Source organism: Hippichthys cyanospilos, chromosome 11 (genome assembly GCF_059441005.1).
Source record: "Hippichthys cyanospilos isolate Australia breed blue-spotted pipefish chromosome 11, RoL_Hcya_1.0, whole genome shotgun sequence".
NCBI lineage: Eukaryota > Metazoa > Chordata > Actinopteri > Syngnathiformes > Syngnathidae > Hippichthys > Hippichthys cyanospilos.
The window spans coordinates 8,412,669-8,432,845 of NC_142379.1; the positions used below are offsets into that span (position 1 = coordinate 8,412,669).

Here is a 20,177-nt window from a genome sequence, read left to right on the forward strand (position 1 = left end):
CATTAAAAAAAAAAAAATACAAACAATATTCTAGAGGTGCAAGAAAGTTGCTGCTTTGCCAGATCTTTCTTTTATTGGCTTCGTTGTTTGTCTTGAAAATCACCATTTTCATTTGCTGTCATCAAGCCTGTTTTTAAAATGTTTTTTACAAGAAGTCAAAGCCCGATTCATGAGAAGTTGTTCAGCTGCAGAATTGTTGCATCTTTCTTACTAAACTCATTAGCTAGTTGATTGCAAGCACCGTGTTTCTCATTATAAGGACATACAAATGGAAAAGATAGGAAATGAGGAAGTTTTATTACTTAATTTGCAGCACAGTGATTATCCTAAACTTGAAAATTGTCCATTCCATCTTCTTTTATACACTGTTATGTTATCTTCCTACCAGGGCTTTTTTTAAATTTAACACAAATGAATTTCAGTAAATTAAATAAATAAAGATTTACTCCCCTGTACCGTTCAAAAAGAACTCGATAATGTGAGATATTTTGATGTTCCCCTTTACGTTAAATGAGATGTTGGTGGCTTCAAAGTGACAATTGCTTACAACGCAAATGATTGGGTAAAGACATCGGCAAAGGTCTGAGTCAACTTTACTCGTGGTCATGCATTGATAATTTGCACATGGAACAATGGAACTGTGGAAACTGCAGCCAAAATTCAATGAAAAAAAATCTGTGGAATTACTGTCCTCTCTTTGGTGGCTCAATTCAGAATAAAAATAAATAAATAAATAAATAAATATTTTATATATATATATATATATATATATATATATATATATATATATATATATATATATATATATATATATATATATATATATATATATATATATATACAGTATATATAAATATAAATACAATAATTTAAATGTTTAAGACAGTCATGCGAGTATCAACTGGAAGTATGTGCGTGTGTGTGGGTGTGTGTTCATCTGCAATGGTCTTGTCGGACAGCTCATTTTGCACAGCTGTCAGGAACCGCAGGCGGGAGTCAAAAACGACCCTTCATCCCGGCGCCAACCTTATATATCCCTCAAAATAAAACAACTGTTTGTCTCAGAGCAGGTATTCTTTTGTCTTAAAGACAAACACAGTGCTTTTCAGTCCAATCAATGTCTGTTGCGATCAAGACTCCGTTTGTTCTCCTTGAAAAGTCTTAGCCACACTTGCATGGTTTCCCCCCTATATTTCATTTGACTGTTAATTATTATTCATAGATGCAGCACTTAAACATCTGGCTGCACTCATACAATGAAAAAATCGGGATCCACCAATTACAATAATATCTTTTGGGAAACATGTCCATGAAACATTTGCCAAAGGTGGCAAGGAATGAGCATAATTGTCAGTGCACTGAGAAAAATAATGCATTGAGTTTGAAAAGCCACTATTTTATTGCTGTATTCACACTAATTACATTTGGTGGTTTGACCTGAAGCAGAAAATGCTTCATTTTTATCACATTAACATTTTCATGACTGCTTCAAATGTTTGTCAATTAAAAGCATGTACAATCCCTTAGCATCATTGGCCTACAGCACAGTTGTCAAACCAAAGACCTGCCATTTTATTTCCTCTAAAGCAAATCTTGTGCATCAACTTCCGCTATCCTTGATTAAGATCTGTACCAAAATGCTCATTTATAAACAGCGATTTCAGCAAGATGTTACAAAATAGATTGTTAGAATTAAATTAAATCTGGAAACATCTTGATTGTTTTATTTCAATTGTTATGTGTAGCCGAATCCTGTTGAAAGTTAGGGTTTGCCAACTTCCTTTTCAGCTGAAAGGGGCCGGTCATCAGACCAATTTCAGAAGGAATTTGATGATAAATAAACCAATGGTGTTGCTCAAAGTCCAGTAGTAATGCGAGGACTTTGACTGGCAGCAGTATTGTGCTTTTAATTCCCTGGGGAACCCTCCGTGCCAGTGAAAATTGGACTTCTTTGTGAAAAGAGCTATGTCAAAAGTAGGGGACAAGCCTGGCACAGGAAGACAATATATTGTTATAATACATGGATTCCAGCAGCCGCGCCGTGACTGTGACAAATTGCCAGCTCGTTGACCCCGTGTACCTTTCCTCTGACTAGAACTTTGTCGTCTAGGGAAACTTTATAAGGGAAACGGTGTTATGATGGTGGAATTCCAGTAGAGACTAAGTATCACTGTATGGGCATGGCAAATCCACAACTTTATTCACTTTCAATGGAAGATTAAGTCGTCTTTTGTGATGGAAAATAGATGAGCAGAACTGATACAGTTGCAGTGTTTTGAGCTGACGACAGAATTCCACGAATAGGGACGATTTTAACGATGGAATGAAATCAGGGACCAAAACTACCGTTGCGTTGTTTTTCATATGTCATTTTTAAAAGATTTTGTCATTCGGCTGTCCATCAGCAAAACTTTGGTTCATCATTGACGCACAGTTCATCAGTACCGATGAACTTAATTACATGGGGAGGCTAGCTGGACAAACGTGAGTAGGAGCAAGGTTTTGTGGTGATGCAGGATAGGCGTCAAAAAATTTTGAGAACGAGTAAAACTGCGATTGCTGAACTGTGAGTGTATGAGACTAGACGGATCACATCTCAGTTTTGCTCAGAAAACTTTTGCTCGCTCTTATGTCAGGTCCGTGTCATCCATTAATCTAATTTATCCTTGACATGAACTGTGAGGTATATAAGCAGTTTCAGTTTATACATTTTTGCTTCATTATACAGTTTTTTTCTAATATATTTTGAACATTGTGCACATGCACGGCAGAAATGACTGATATGTAACATCAAGTTCTTCATTATGCGTACCTACCTAACTTTCACCTAGCCTGAGGTTTCCTGAAAAGTGGCTCCAAGATGTGCTGTGGTTTGATGGATATTTAAATGTGGTGCAAGATTTACCACTCATGTCCTCAGCGAGCAAACAAAACCAGCGCAACTTATGGCTAACAAACAAGCTAGTCGAGAAGTTATACCTAATTGTCCTCTTGCTTTGTGATGAGACAAACTACAGGAACAATGATTTGGACTGGTTGGATGGGCGGTGTATCATTCCCATGAAGATGTGAAGGCGATCGTTTACTTTGTCATTTGACAGTTAATGGAGAATTTAGCTCTGACTTTCTTTGATTAATTAAATTGGATAACAAACTGCGGAAACCATAATAACTGATGGTCTTATGAAACCTACCCCTAACCCTTTTTGAGGACACATTCTGGCTGTGTGCACACAGATGGTGCGTTCGTAATGGACTTTGAGAGATGGTGCGTTCGTAATGGACTTTGAGGAAGACTATTATGTCTTGGTACTCATGTGAGTAACCCAAAAAAAATATGTGCACCCCTGCTCATGATCAAGGATCTCCATAGAAAAATATGTCCAAAAACGTTTTCTGGGTTCACATCTAACTCTAATTTGTGTTATTTTGAAACTCTTGGAACCTCTCGCTATTTTCACCCAGAATGAGCAGCATCTATTCTCTCTCGAGCTTTCTTTTTTCAGTTAATAGAAATGTCAGTTAACATTTCTTCTCTGCATTCTTTTTTCCTCCATTCATTAGTATTCCATTTTCAAACTGTCCGTCTTGCTTCTTTGAAAGGCTGCATTTATGCGCTTTGGCTCAGCAATATGCCATACATGTGCCAAATCTCCAGAGACTTCTGCATTATCACTGAGGGACAGATAACCATAACGTGGTCCAGAGGTGCTTGGGATCAGCTTGGTGCTCTGTTTGCTGACAGACTGCCTTTTCTTCTGTCACCTGATGCTCTAAAGAAGCGGCCCACCTGTTCGCCTTCTATTGTACTGTGCCTTTTATCAGCACCCCGCAGCCTTAGCAGCCAGACCCTAGGCTGTATATTGTTAGATTTTGGGCTTTCATGGACAGTTGTGACAGCTGACATTTTCAGAAAATCAGGGCAAGGCATAACTGTGGAAAACACAAGACTTGGAGAGGATTGAAAAGATTTCTAGTGGAAGTATGTAGACTGATCTCACAACTATACCTATACCGATACGAGTATCAGGAGTAGCTTGTGTGGGTATTGATGAGCACTCATGACAATGAACCAATGCTATTTACTAGTAGTAGTATTGATCAAGTTCACTGTTTTTTACAAAATGACAATGTCATATGCAGAGAGTTTCATACACTGTTGTTGGCGCATCTTACCACAATAAAGTTGTGCAAATGGCAGAGCTATGTTAGCACTTTTTATAGATACAGTGGGAAGTGTTAAGTTGCTTATTTCAGTTTAATTTTGACCTAATGATGGCAAAATAATCCATTGTGAAACCAAAATACCTGACAAATGTGAATACTGGAAATCTTGACCATCTCTCTCTCTCACACACACACACACACACACACACATTGTAAATTAAATGGGTGAATGTGTGGCTTTGTAACGCAGTATGGACATCATTTTAGTGCGCTATATAGAGTAAATACAATCCAATTAAAATTTGTTTCACTTAAATATATTGGTTGGTATTTTGATTTATGCATCAGAGTGCGAAGCAAAGTTTTTGGCTATATTCAGCACTTAATTTAAGTCTCTTTGTCTTTGCTGGAAATGATCCCTCAGAGCCAATAGAATTAATTTATTTATCAATTTATTTTTAATGATACATTTTGAGCAGAACTGGGGCTGGAACAGATTAATTCACATGCCATTCATTTTAATGGGAGAAATTGCTTGTTGGTGCGTGAACAGTCCCAGAATGAACTCAGATTGTTTGCGAGCTAAGTTTCCATGGTTATCACCATCATCTTAAGGTTTTGCATTTTTAATGTTACAGTAACACACCTATTAGCTTGCTTATTGCTTTATTATTATTTTTTATCTAGTTTTTAAGTGGCAGTGGATACTCATTACTTACTCACTGCTAAGATTCATGTTTTACACTAATAATAATAACCACCAAATTAACTCATATTTTTTTTCTTAGCTGGGGAGATGACTCTCCGCAGCCATATTTATACATGCACTTTTGGAATAATGTAGGAAGAAATTGTGTTGCTTTTTAAACACATTTAGTGACTCATGAAAACACCCAAATCACAAGTCATGTGCACAGAAAATCAATGTATTTTAAGTACATTACACATATCAGAACTCAAAAATTCCAAACTACCAATAGTGCTCTCAGGCACATGCACACACGCAAACAAATCAAAGAGGAAGCATTTAAAATGTGTTTGATCTTTATATTATTATTGAAATCAAATCTTTTGTATTCTCTCTTCTCCAGATGGTAACAAGAACAAAGAAGATTTTTGTGGGTGGATTATCAGCCGACACAATGATCGAAGATGTGAAACATTATTTTGAACAATTTGGCAAGGTAAAACCATTTTACAATTTAGAATTCTGCTTTATTTAAAATTCACCAGTCGGCGCAGCGCTCCCAATTTTGTTGGATACCTGTTGGACAATTAATTACAAGACACTGTATACTATTCTGATTTGATTTATCTGGAGTTAATTCACAAGATATATCAAGGTGCAGATGGTACAGAGCTAATCTCTTTGTACTCAGGGGAAAAGAGCTGAAAATGTATAACAACAGTATCGGGTGTTTTGTTTTGCCCTGGGCTGAAATTACATTTGCATCATATAAACATTCTGGAATGATATTCAAAGTTTAGATTTATCGCCCTTTTGCTGTTGCGGTTTATTCATTGCAGTTTAGAAAGAAGTCTCACGGTATTGCTGGTCGGTTCACAGTACACAGTCTGTTGACTAATTTGACAATATTGGTTTTATAATTTGTATTTATAGTATTACAAATGTGATGCTGCCTTGTAATGTTTAATAAGGGGAATAGAGGTGTAGAAAAAAAATAAAACTGACTGAGATTCTCAAAATTGGAAGGTAGTCTGATGATGTCTGAGGCATAGGGACAAATTACGCAAAGTGAAGGTGTAACAATGGCAAATGTGACTTGCAACGTCAGCAGAATGTATCCGCAAAGTCGCAAGCATACACAAAGCACAACGTTGGATAACATCAACGGGCACAAAACATTACGTCTCTTAACGAAGTCTTTTCGGAAATAAATTTTGTCCCGTGTGTAGCTCAGACTGACTTGAGGAGTGAGATAGGAAGTGGTCGAAATATTTTTTTTGTGATAAGAAAATCCTCCTTGATATTCGTTTCATGGGAGTTAGAGGAAAATAAAAATCTGAATTGACCCGCAGTTTGTTTCATATCGGACCCGGGCCTCCGGATATAAATCAGATGATGACAATGGTTTTTACATTTATTGCTGTGCAGGTATAATTATTTGGAAGCGACTCCTGCTTCTCTCTCTGCAGCTGGCAAAATGACAATTTAAGTGGAGTGCTGCTTATCAGCTCTGATCCCAGCCACTATATTGCTGCTGAAGTGGTTCTCACAACTTCAGCAAATGAAAGCAACACACCTGTTATTTTCAATAAAATGCTTTCTGTGAAGCAGAATGAAACAATTTCATCTCCTTACCCGCTGCTAACTTTACGCTACATTTGATGTGTTTTTGTGACTTCTCTTGCCTTTTTAACCACTGCATGGCATGAATATAATAGCTTTAAATTGTCATACGTCCACAATGTTACAGGTACTGTATTTTTTCATGTCACTGTTATTTTCTCGAGGATTTGTGGCGCTATAAGGCATTTACTGTATCGGCAGCTGTCTTTTTCTTGAAATATGATATACTATTGTGTGGCGTTGCTGAATAAATGTAAAGTATAGAAAAATGCAAAAGTTACATTTTTGCTTCGTTTAATCTCATTTGTTAGACAGTTGTGTAAGGTTTCACTGTCAGTGGTGAGTCAGATCTTCCCTTAAACCTTTAACCACCCTAAAATAGGCTGCAAGAGGTAAATTGTGGATCAGATTTGTTCCGGCCAGAAGCAATAATGTATTAACGTACGACAGGAAGGAGCATTTCACTTCTTCAGGCTATCAGTTTGCTTAGTGAAGAGTGAAGGGGATTCTTTAGTGGTGGCCTTGCTGCTTCCTAGAGTTGTTTTGTATCAAACAGCCCATTTTTTAGGTTGTTTTTTTCCCTCCCAAAATGGCACAATTTGAGTTTATTTTTTTGGGAAGAGAAGGGTATCGACAGGGAAGTCTAACTCAGCTGTTTTTAAGAGTTTTGTATGAATCATTTTTAGCAGTGGCTTAATTCCTTGTCATCTCCCATGTAGTCCATTTTGGCTCAAATGACAATGGAGGCTGCAGTCTGAACTAATGTACCTAGACTTAGTTTGTCTTTAATTTCATCCGAAGTTGTTCTGGACAATTTGTTACCATTCATATTCTCCATCTCTCCAACTCATCACCGGTTTTCCTCTTGCAACCACGCTAAGGAAGGTTGGCCTCATTCCTATGGATCTTAAATTTCCTGACTGAAATGTGCAACTGCAGTCACAGCAGTTAAGCAGCATTGGAGATAGTTTTATAGTCTGTCAAGCAGGTTCAGGAGTACAATTAAACAAAGGCGAGGACCCCAAAACAGACTGAATGAGACGGATTCAATGATAACAAAATTAATAACAAAAAGAGCATAAACCCTCTGATACAAAACAAACAAAATAAAATAAAACAATCTGGACACATGCACTTGGATGAATTACTTGGATGAATCATGAGACACAGAGATACAGCAAAAACGGAGCATTGGAGAATGTGACGGGAACATGAAGCCTCATGACACACTTAATATTTTTTTTGCCTCGAAATGGTCTATAGATACATATCAATGATAAGAATGTGAAGCCTCATTTACCACTTTTTTAAAACTCCTTTAGATGGTGCTCTTGGTTTGAATAAAAAGGCTAGTGTGATAGAAACGCATTTAATTTCCACTTATGATTAATAATAATAATGATAATAATTGTGATGGTTATTGGTGGAAACACCTCGGTTGAACATGTTCCTAATGCAAAATGGTTTTGAATGTGAGTAATTTTGTTCAACCATCATTCCAAAGCAATTTTTCATTCTTTAATTTTCAAAAAAAATTGGATTTACTATATCATGAATATGTTTTCTTTCATTATTCTTTTCTTTTGTTAACAGAAGGATGCCAACAATGGCCATTAAATGTTGACAAATATAATCATATATACAGTACATGATACACATATATATATATATATATATATATATATATATATATATATATATATATATATATATGTTCACACAGAGGCAGACCTACAGACATATACTACTCAGTGCCTTCCTCATTTTCCAATTATATAAAATGCTTAAAAAAATCAAACCGATTGATGAGAATTTTTTTCATTCTTGGAAAAGCATTCACGGTGTCCCAATGTTATGCGCTTAGAGTTTTGTGTTATCAGCGTCACAAATCCCGCGTGTGCTTCCTCGAGTGAATAAGAGCTGTGCAGCACTGTGAAAAGCCAGTTTAATTGTTTTTGTTCCTCATGACGTTCCCTCCACAGGGAAGGCTGATGAAGGATTGATATCTTTATCTTCAGCATAACAGCTTTAAAATTATGGAACATTTTGTGCCTTGCCGAGTCTTTGTGTTCTAAATAGTGAATAACCGTTGCCTCTATTTTTTCCAGCACAATCACTCTTTTGACAGTTCCCTACAACAATGGTCGTCATCACTATCTCCATCATTTCCTCTTCATTCTTAACTCTGTTATACAAGCGACACTTTAATGACTTTGTCAGCTGAAAAATGCCACAACTCAACTTGATTTCATTTTATTCTGCTGCTCGAATTGATTTTCCTATGCACATACTATCCTGTGCATTGCAAATAAGACACCAGAAAAGAATAAAATTAGCTAGAAGTGGCATCATTTTAACAGTCCAGCCAGCTATTTTTCAGTATTGTCTCAGTAGATAAAGACAGTCAAGGAACAATTTGCATTTATAAAGGCCTTCCTTAGTCATTCTGGGCTTGGTTAAGCCATTCTTTCCCCTCCTTCCAATAATAGAAGTACAAATTGCAGGTTGTGAGTGCAGACACAGAAGGATGATCGGAAATACTGTCGATTAATTTGTCTCCTGTCATTTGTGGGGATAAACTGAACATTGTCATGGTAATCCGGTTACTCCGGTCACTTTCAGACGTAGACCTTGACTTGAGCTCTCTCCAATTCTTGGGAAGCATTGATAACAGCAGCAGTTGTGTGTATGTGTTAGCAATTCTGGGAGCGTGCGTACATGTGTAAGCTTCAGTATCATGATGAATTGCCTGCTTATCTGGTTGAGTCCAGAGCGGAGCGCATGGCTGCAAAGGATTGACATGCCTGGAAAGATTGCACTGGTAGCTGGAGAAAGAGATGAAATGATGCCAGCAGCTAAGAATGGGAGGTGAGGGGCATCAAAAAGATGGAATAATTCCAACAAGTCAAAGGTGTGTGTGAAGAATTCTGGATGAGAGTTCTGCTTGATGGATAGTGGTGGAGGTGCAGAACTGAACAGCCTTATGTGTGTATATATATATATATATATATATATATATATATATATATATATATATATATATATATATATATATATATATATATATATATATATATATATATATATATATATATATATATGTGTAATGATTGCTCAAATTTGGTTTTCTTTATGTTTGAAAATCGTTTTAGTGTACGTACATTTTCATTCTTGTAAATCATCTATTACGCTTAACCCACTGGTGCCAATTTGACCCAATTTGAGCTTTTGATCTTGATACATCATTCAAAGAAAACCAATATGAGGCTAAAGATTACTATTGATTGCCAAAACGGCGGCACTATACGTTCACGTCTAAATGCTTGCAAATGGGAGCTAGATATTTATGCTCGTGACACGTACAACCATCGACAACTGTGGGTGAAATTAGAGCGAACAAACATCCTGGTTCAACCGGGACAGTCCCTATTTTGAGCCTTATGGCCTGGATCCTGTCATGATTAGGTATGATGATGAGCAGAGGCGGACCCAAAAGCAGGGAAGTGGGAAGTGAGTCGAACTAAAAAAATTGGTGTTTAATAAAAAGAGGACCAAAAATTAGGGCAGCAAACAGTAACGTAACAACCCAAAGGGCATTAGCAACACGGCAGATATGGGTAGGCTCAATGGGAAAACATAGAGACGAAACAAACAGGCAAAAAGGCTTAGCTTAGCGATGCGAGATAACTTAGGCAAGGTCACGGACAAAGAGCAAAACGGCAACGTGTGACAAAGACAATGACCCTACATGAACTGAATACAAACTGTGACTTAAATAGACTAGAGACTCAACAAGGAAACACAAGACAGCTGGGGAGGAACAAATGGCAGGGGAAGTTGATTGGATGACACAAGGAGGCCAGGTACATAGTCAGGTGGAAACAAATCACACTAACGAGGATCGACGCAAAGGAAACCTAATGAGAGCAAGACACAAGAACTACAAAGAAACCCACAACTTGAGAATACCAAAGTCCGTAAAAACAGAAACCCCAACCCAAACCCACAATGGAAACATGACAGATCCTGGTAGATTTCGTCATTGTTTTGTTGTGATTTTACTTAGATTGCGTCCTGATGTCTTTTGTTTGTTTTTTGTTTTTCCAGCAAGCCAATTGTTTGGGTCATACATTTGTCAATCACACAGTTGTGGATGTATATAATAGACCAATTAGAAAAGAATTTAAATTGCTCATTTTCACATACATGTCATACCGGAACTAGAAGTATTTCCTCCTTCCGTGTCGACATATCATATGAAATGAAGCCGGACCAAATACGATCTGAATGTTCTGGCAATGCGTTCCCAATTGTGGGACAGCGGGGTACGTTGTGTGCTAATTGATTCACAGTTATATGAACAAGGTTTTGCAAAAAAAAAAAAAAAAAATGCTCACATTCAACAATCGATAGCTACATGGAAAAGAAAGCACCTTTTCAACATTGTACAAGAAAATGTTCTATACATAGCGTGTTTTGTGCTAAAATGTTATTTTTTAATCCACATTTGTGACTAATGTATTCCCTTTTTCCTTCAGGTAGAAGATGCCATGCTCATGTTTGACAAAACAACCAGCCGCCATAGAGGTATGTTTAGCAAATCTACTGCTATCCGTCAAAATCAAACTGTTGAGCTTTTTTCTGTGTATCATGTCCAGAGATGGCAAATTCAGGAGGATAGAAGCACCTGTGGCTGCTAAAACTAAATTGTGACAGGGTCTTACTTTATTTAACTTGCAAAAAAAACCGAAAAAAAAACATCATGTACAAAAACACATACATTCTTGAACAATTTACACAACAGTAACCTCCACAAGGACGCTAATAAATGCGTGCCTTCAAAGATGCTTACTTCCATGAAGGTCAGGCTCATTGTCGTTCATTACAGATAGCTTTCACTGTGCCAGACAATCCATACTAAATCTATCCTCTTATCATAGAAAGTCCACACTGCTGGCTGATACGCACAGAAACAGACGTAGCGGCTTGTGCAAACAGTAACATTTATTCTCCGTATCAAATTAATTAGACCCCAATTCCCCTTTGGCTAGTTTACCCATTCGATACTTCTACAGGGACCTACACCGGCATTCAGTTGATTGGATGATGGAGGACAGAGGCATATGGAAAGTGAGAAAAGGCTCGAATAAGGGAAGGAGATGGAAAGAAAAGGCGAGGGAGAATAGATGCTCCAAGTTGAATCGGCGCGAGATTGAAGGAAGTAGGCCTGCGTGGTCTGATAAGGACTCAGATAGTTGATTCTGCAGAGCCACTTAGGTGGCAGGATTGTTATCGCCACCACCTCCTCCCTGTCCAAACACCTTATCTTGGCTTTAGCAAAGCAGGCCTCTGCCCCCAAACAGAGGACTTAACAAAGACACAGAAGGACTAAGGACAAGACAGACTTGGTTGTGAGTAGTTTCACAAAGTGACAGGTGGTGAATCACGAGTGACACTTTTAAACAATTTTCAAGAAATCCTAAATCCTTCACTTGCATTCCAAATCTCATTTCATTTCGCTGGTATTGTAAATGTTGTTTTCTTGACTGATAAACAAGCCAATAAACACAGAGACGTGATTAGCTGAGAGGATGACTTGTTTCAGGAAAATAACTTTTGTAGTGAGGCACCTCCACAGCTTAAAAAATGGATAAACAATCAAATGTGGGAGTTTTGTTGTTCTTTTGAAGGTTGAGCTTAGAAAATATTTTCCTCTAAATCTGTAATTTAGAATGGACAGCTACTTAATTTACCCTGGGCCAAATTCACTAAGAAAAAAATTACACAATTGACAATCCAGTGCAATCACGGCGAAAATATGTGACAGCCTGGGTGCAGTTTACACCTTTTTTCCTTTTGAATACGACACAAGGGAAAGTAAAATTCTATCGCTTTGCACCAAGAACATTGCAGCAGAATCATGGCGGTTAGGAAAATTCTTTAGCTTGATTCACCTGTTGAAAACATGCCCACTCAAGTCATTTTTGCTCTGTCTCATTCTGTATTGTCTAATTCCATGTTAGTTTTATTTTATTTAACATAATGTAACTCTTGTACCCCTGAATCATCATACTCCAGTCCACAGATATCTGTGTCCATGTTTTCTGTGCAACACGCCTGATTCAAATGACTAGCTTATCAGCAAGCTCTACAGGACTTGATCATGATCATGATCATGTGAATCAGATGGATAGCAAATTAAAACTTGCAGGGCACAGGCCAATGTGGACTGAAATTTGACATTATAGCCATTTGGTCGTTCATTTAATGTCCATTAACCCAAAATATGAATTTGATATTGATGTGGGCATGTAAATTGACGTGCGTTTGAATTTTCATAACAATTTGTCATTTTTTCACACAAACCAACAGTGTGTGTGTCTTTACATTAACAATATCCCTTTGGTAATGTGACGTTTTACTGCAGGAGTGCTATTTTGCACCAGCTTGGACCTGGCATCCAAAACTGCCTTTTGCTATTTGCGTCCGTGTCAGTGAACCAGGCATTGTTTATCAATGACGCTCATTTGCACAGAGGACAGTATTTTATATGCATATCAGCTCAATAAATATGCACAAATACGACCGACGCGCTGAGTAGTATTCTGCTTGGCGGCATATTTGAAGACCCGTTCACCATTTGTACCTGCTTTATGAATTAAGCTGCCGTGTGCTCCATTTTTACTAGCGTGTACCATGCGAAAGCTGCGTAAAACTTATGTGAATCTGGCCCTCTGTTTTGATTTTACGACCTTCATTTCAAATATCATTATTTATCAATGCATTCTGAATTGAGCTGTGAACAGTTTTTCAAACTATGTCAGTTGTGAGTATTGAGCTAATAGTCCACTTGTGTCTTCTGTTATCTGCGCTCAGTCATAAAAACTCAAGTCAGTCTTTTTGACTGACAGATGTGACGGATTCGCCCGTGTAGGAGAGCTGGAGGGAGAAATTCGTGTGAAAGTGCTTCTTATAAATATTCCTGTGGTAATAACCAGCTGCTTTTGACCTTGACCACCACTGTGTCAATCGCTATTAGGAATTTCAGCACTGCCTGTGATTGAAACATGCATTATTAAATAAATACATTCTTTAGAGCAATCAGGTACCCATTTCTTCATCATTTAATAATAACTGCAGTGCTCTCATTTGCCTGCATCCTAGACGCATCATTTTTGACGCATACTTTCAAATTAACGTGCATCCATTGGATGCAACGTTTTTTTTTTTTTTTTTTGTAAGGGTGTGCCAAAAAAAATCACTCATAAGAATGGTAATTCCTATATTATATGTTATGTTATGTTATGCTATCTTATGTTATGTTATACATCTTTTTTTATATTAATGTGTCACTTCTTTAAGAAAGCCTATGACACTTTAACTCACAAGTCCCAACTTTGCAGCTTTTAAATTTGCGTATGAATTGCATGATCTTATTGAAAAACCCTTGATTTGGTCTCACCTTTATTTCCCCTTGTGTTGGTGGGCACGTCTTTTCACCACACTCCCGCCGTCCCGAGTCCCCCAGTCATAAAACATATATACTGTATATATAAACCGGATTCGGTTGAAGTTTGGAAATTGCGTAAAATGCAAATAAAAACGAAATACGATGATTAGAAAATCCTTCTCAACCCATTATCAATTGAATACGCTACAAAGACAACATATTTGATGTTCAAACAGATAAACCTAATTGTTTTTTGCCAAATAATATTTAACTTCATGGCTGCAAGTAGAAGTTGGGAAAGGTGGCAAAAAATATTGAGAAAGCTCATCGAACACCAAGTTGGAACATCCCACATGTGATCAGGCTAATTGGGAACAGGTGAGTACCATGATTGGGTATAAAAAGAGCCTCCCCAGAACTGTTCAGCCGTTCACAAGCAAGCATGGGGCAAGCGTCACCACTTTGGTGTCTGTGGTGAAGGATTTTCAAATCGTATTTTGTTTTTATTTACATTTTTTCCCCAACTTCAACCGAATCCGGATTGTATATATATTCTTTGCAAAGCCACAGACAACTCCAGGGATGTAACCTAAAAAGAGATAAATTGCATTTTCTGCCTTCGACTGCTATATTCATCAGCATAGCCCTCCCTTGTGTCGGAACTCTTGCCCCAAATTATTAGATACTTTGAGAGCATATTGTAGCAGCACGACTATAGTTGTGCAAGTGCAAAACAAAAACTCAACTGTAACATCATAAGCAGCGGCAATGTTGTCTTTTTAAACGGAATTGCCGTGCATTATGTTTGGCTTAACATGAAACTAATGCTAGTCACAAATTGGCAGAGAACATAATCACACAAATTAACAAATGTTGCATTATCTTGGCAGGCTTTACTTTCAAATAGCAATTTACTCCTTTCTACAAAAATGTTTTTGAATGCAGCATGAATGCGGCTTTGCGAATAAACACAAACGGACATGTCTTGAATTCCTATCAGCAAAGAAGATATGTATTTGAGTTGCAATACTTCATCTTGGGGCTCTCTTCATTTTTCTTTTAATTAGATGAGGAATAATAATGAGCACATTTGGTTTGTTGATGCTAACTTTACAACGTGTGTTTATTTGCTATTGTTATAAATTATATATTTCATATTCCCCCTTTCGGCCACAAAAGTGGAGCAATAATTGATGTGTTTTCTTAATAAGGCGCTGATGGCCAGTTTTGTATTGCACAATGACTTTGACTTGTTATCCCTGTCTTTGTTGTTGTTGTTTTTTTTGGTTTTTTTTTGCTCCACTACCGCATTTGTCACCCCTCCAGCTATTAAAGCCTTCTCCTTGGAAAACAAGAATGCAGCAAGTAAAGCTCCTCGACATTGACTCTTGCCATACATTCTCAAGGGTTTCTATCCTATCCAGTGTGTTTAATTACAGCTGCCAAATGCAACATCTTGGTGTATGAATTTCCCCGAAGGCAAAGTCACAAACACTCCTTCAATTGTCTTTGTATACTGATGCCAATCTTCCCTCTGTGCGTATGTCTGACTTCAGGGTGAAGGACTGAGATAGATGATTAAAAGACAAACTTGTTGTTCCCATATGTCCTTACATATTTGTATGATATACTGTATATGGCACCAGGGGGTTTCATTATGTTTGTGTGCCTAGTGTAGTTCGTCCAGGTAGCTGATGGTCAGAAGAATTTTGAGGAATCACCGTAGCAGTTCCTGTATTTATGACTATTAAAATTGTGTGCACAGTACTGGGCAAAACTTATTTAACATGTTTCTTAGTGTATCTCATCAGAATTAAATTTACCATCAAAGGTATAAAAATGCAATTGTGTTTATATTTTTCTTGTCTTTAGTGGCTTTTTGAAAATACTTATATCACAAGGAGTGATCAAACTGTAAAACTAGACCATATGGTTTAGAGTACTGCATTATTTTATATGCGATGCTATGTAGTTACACTTTGACATTTCATCCACCGTTTAGCCTCACTTAGGGACGCTCATGGATTTTTAAATGAGATGTGAAATGTAGAGGAGGTGTTTTTCACATGCAAATTCACAATACGCCTTTAAAGTGCATTGATTGTAGGTGACAATTTCATGAAAATATGATTTTGGTTTGTATAAAGAAAAAGGTTGCACATATGGAAGCGACTCTCAGTCATGTTTGATCGCAAGTAATTGAAAATATAAGGGTATATATACCCCATTGATGTCCACACAAACAAAATCTACCCCATACACTCCCAATTTAGCAGCAATGAGGAATTTACAACAGAATCCAATTCCGGATTAGTGCCAATATTTTTTTTTTTTTATCCATACCCTGGCACCAGAAGGGATCCATCTTATTGCAACAACAACAAAATGTAGATATATTTTTTACTTGTATATAGCACAACAATTTTAAATTACTGTAGTATGTCTATAAGGTTCACAAATCTTGGGGATGTCCCAACAGTTTAATGTAAAACTTTCAAAATAGGAGTACTGTATATATTTTATTTTCAGATTTATAATTGCTTTGCTTGTATTGTTCGCCTGGGCAAGATGTGTAGAACAGTTTATCTTTTTAGCTGTTTGATTAGATGTTTTCTAAATTTCTTTTCAACCTCGAAAACTGGGTCAATTGAACCAAACCTTGAAAACTGGCTAGATTGTGGCTCTGGAGTACCAGACTTGGCCACCCATGGTCTCAAGTCTAGTCTACTTTCTGTCACCAAATTGTCAGAGGTGCCGTGGGCTTATAACAAAATACACTCTCAGTTTGACAAATTTCCTTGCAAAGCGCAGCGCGGGCTACCAACTTTCCAAAAAAATAGATTTGCCTCAGGTCAAAAAATGACGATGCGCTAGTTTTTAAGCTAAGTGCAGTACGCCTGTCTACGAAAAAAAGAATCATTAGTGTTTAAATAATTACTGGCATACATTTGATCAGACTTGACAAGTGTAATCAAACATTTGTTTGTCTTGGCCAAGATCCCCTTGTGTGCCAGCAATCAGCAGCTTCACAATTGATATTCAAGCGTGTGAATGTTGAGATGGAAAGCAATAAATCCATGGAAGCAGAGCGATAACACCGTCCACAGGGCTTTCAGTGTCTCATCTGTCACAGACCTAGATTGCTATTAAAGTTGTCTACGAGTATCGCCATCATCTAATTAGAGAAGGCTCTCTGTCTGTCTTTTCTCCCAGCTACCTTGCTTTCTCTATCTCCTTTCGGTTTCTATCTCAAACGTCCTGTCTACTTCTCACTCTCAATCTGTCCCCCGAATGTTTATTTGTTGATCTAGGAAAAAGACTACCCTGTTTTTTTCTTGTCTTTATTTATTTATTTATTTATTTATTTATTTTTCACTAATATGTCTTGTATAGTTCAAGTCCAAACTGTCCTGATGTCATCTTAGTAGGGACATGGCAGGAGCGACAGGCCCTCCCTGGACACTCCTATTTAAACAGATAAAAGTATACTGTGATTATATTGTTTTCTACGAAGATATCAGCTTCATTTTTTTATGTTAAATGTCATTTCAATTCAATAATTCATCATTAAAATGAATTTTAAAAATGTAAATGTCCACGTTTTTTTTCTATTCAAATAGCCTTGTCTCCAAGCCGCAAATTCCTTCAATCGCAATTAGCATTAGTGTGCTATCAACTACCATTTAAGGTCAACAAACACTACCTATCATTTGGTTTATATATATATATATATATATATATATATATATATATATATATATATATATAATATATATATATATATATATATATATATATATATATATATATATATAATATATATATATATATATGTGCATTAAATATGTAATAATGTCCTTTTAGTCACTTACACACAATGGGATGAAAAAATCCAGTGAGTAAACTTGAGAGAATCTTCCTGTTGGCTACTATGAGGTCAAGAACTTCCTGTTGTTGTTCTTCTTCATCCTTTTCTTGAGCAAATGTGGCACGCTTTTATACTCGGTTGCCCCCTACTGATTAAAAACCTACAACCAAGGATAAAAAATTTGGAACATAAATCATTGTGAATAATAATAATAATAAATTAAAAAGGAGAACATTTTCCATTTTGGAATCATTTTGTGACAATAAGAAATTTAATGATTAGATTACTTTGTGAATGCACAGGATTTAGCAGTGCCCACCAATTTTGAAACCTATCTCTTGCTCAATTTTTCATTCTGAATCATTCACATCCCACACCTACTGATTCTCCACCGTGTTTGTGGTATTCAGTTGGACCTCACTAATAAATTGTTCCTGACAGTTGATTTGTTCAATGTCAGCTGGATTAGCAATATGTGAAGGGAGAAAGATCCTCAAATGAGATATCGATTATCTTTTATTTTTTTATTTATTTTTTGCCTTATATGTCTGGCTATTATTTGTAGTATTTTTAAGAAGGAAATGTTACGTTATCGCTGTGTTTCCCATCTTTGCCAAATGAATACAAACAAATTAATCCAACCCAATGAGGGTAGGATTTTCCATCCACCTCTGAGTTTTGAGTTGACTGTTTCATTGTAACGTTTTCAATCAGTGCTCAACTTCTTGTTGCTCCCCTTGCAACCCCTCTATCTTTCTATACAGGTTTTGGATTTGTAACATTTGAAAATGAGGATCTAGCGGAGAAAGTCTGTGACATCCATTTTCACGAAATCAATAATAAAATGGTGAGTGGTTCCTTGTAATACAATTAAATATATTTGGAGAACTTTAACTTTTCAACGGTGTTATTTTCGGTCTTTAACTTTACAGAGCCATAATCAGTGATTGTCATTGTTTTATAGGTTGAATGCAAAAAAGCCCAACCAAAAGAAGTAATGTACCCACTTGGGGTACGGGGTCGAGCCAGAGGTCTGTCATATACAATGGATGCTTTCATGCTTGGTATGGGCATGCTGAGTAAGTATGTCATTCAGTTTCAGTGTAGCATTTAATGATGATATGTTATGGGCATGTATTGATTGTACCTCATCTCATTAATCTCATTTTATCTTATTTACTCAGTTAATGTTCAATACTCCAGGAAAGTAGACTATTTATCCCGAAGATGTCTGAATCTCACTGTTTTGTTTTATTTTGTTTGTTTGTTGAGAGTTGTGTGGTAGTGTCAATGATGTATATTTAAATTATACGACATGGAAGAAAAACTTCAGATTTGTGTCACCTGAACCATTTGATGTAAATCAATTCATAATTGCAGGATTGGGTTACATAATATACATATATAACACCTTATTTAGAATTTTGAATGAGGTTTTTAGAATTTCATTTTGTCACACCACGATGCAATATGTTTTGTTTTGTCCAGGTTATCACAATATTGTAGCCACATATGGCAGAGGATATGATGGTTTCGCACCAAGTTATAGTTACCAATTCCCAGGTGAGTACCTTTTTATGTACTGTATCTGAAAAATAGCTAATGAAAAGGTGAACAGGAATAAATGTGGAAATAACCATATATAACGAACTTACCCAGGGGTGTCCAAACTATTGCCCGGGGGTCAAACACACAAACAGCTTTCTTGCATGAGGGATGGACCTCCAGAACCGCAGATATCCAGCATTGTCAAACTGTCCTTGGTCTTGACTCTTGACCAGTGTTTGTTCCTTATGATGAGCTTTGTTTGCATGTGCCAAGTTCATTAGCAACACCGCAACCCTGTCTTGTTATTGTCCTCCTAAAGTCCGTATCCCACTGAGGGCTGAACGTCTGTGAGTGTTAGCAAAGCGAGCTATTGCACGTTCATGTTCGATGTCGTCAAAGGTTTGCCAGACATTCACTAACAGTTTTAATGTTTTTCGCTTCCTTTGCAAACGCTCGCAAATGTTGGCGGTTCCGAGGGATAGTGGCTCGGTAATCTCAGGCCATTTGTGAGGATGATCAAAGAGGAGCTGATTGCTTTGCTGGCTTTCTGCTCAGTCCCACGGACCCTCCTTTGAAATGATTTTACCTTCCTATCTATTCTCCTCCCCCTCATTTACTTCCCCTTGTGATTTCTTGATAGCAACAAATTGACCTTGGTGGACAGTGGTGGAAGGGGGACAGCCTTTATTTTGCTCATGCTCTGCATTTTAATCGCTGGCTGACTGTATGCGCTTACTTGCAAATTTCTTACCTTACCAATTTTACACAATCACCTCTTTATTCTGCGTATCCTCACTAGAGTCGCCAGAATGTTGGTGTCTACCCCAGCTGGT

At 37.1% G+C, this 20,177-nt stretch overlaps 1 protein-coding gene across 7 annotated transcripts in view; it reads left to right on the plus strand.

Annotated features, from left to right (window-relative positions):
- Nucleotides 1–20,177, plus strand: part of LOC148415723 (RNA-binding protein Musashi homolog 2-like) — a 36,821-nt gene that overhangs the window by 7,571 nt on the left and 9,073 nt on the right. For 6 of the 7 annotated variants that reach the window (XM_088428255.1, XM_088428257.1, XM_088428262.1 and 3 more), the window contains exons 6-10: nt 5,259–5,351; nt 11,017–11,065; nt 18,561–18,643; nt 18,761–18,875; nt 19,285–19,359. In XM_088428255.1, the coding sequence (XP_088284381.1) occupies nt 5,259–5,351; nt 11,017–11,065; nt 18,561–18,643; nt 18,761–18,875; nt 19,285–19,359 (415 nt within the window). The remainder of the gene's footprint in view (nt 1–5,258; nt 5,352–11,016; nt 11,066–18,560; nt 18,644–18,760; nt 18,876–19,284; nt 19,360–20,177) is intronic. The other variant, XM_088428258.1, reaches the window with a different exon arrangement.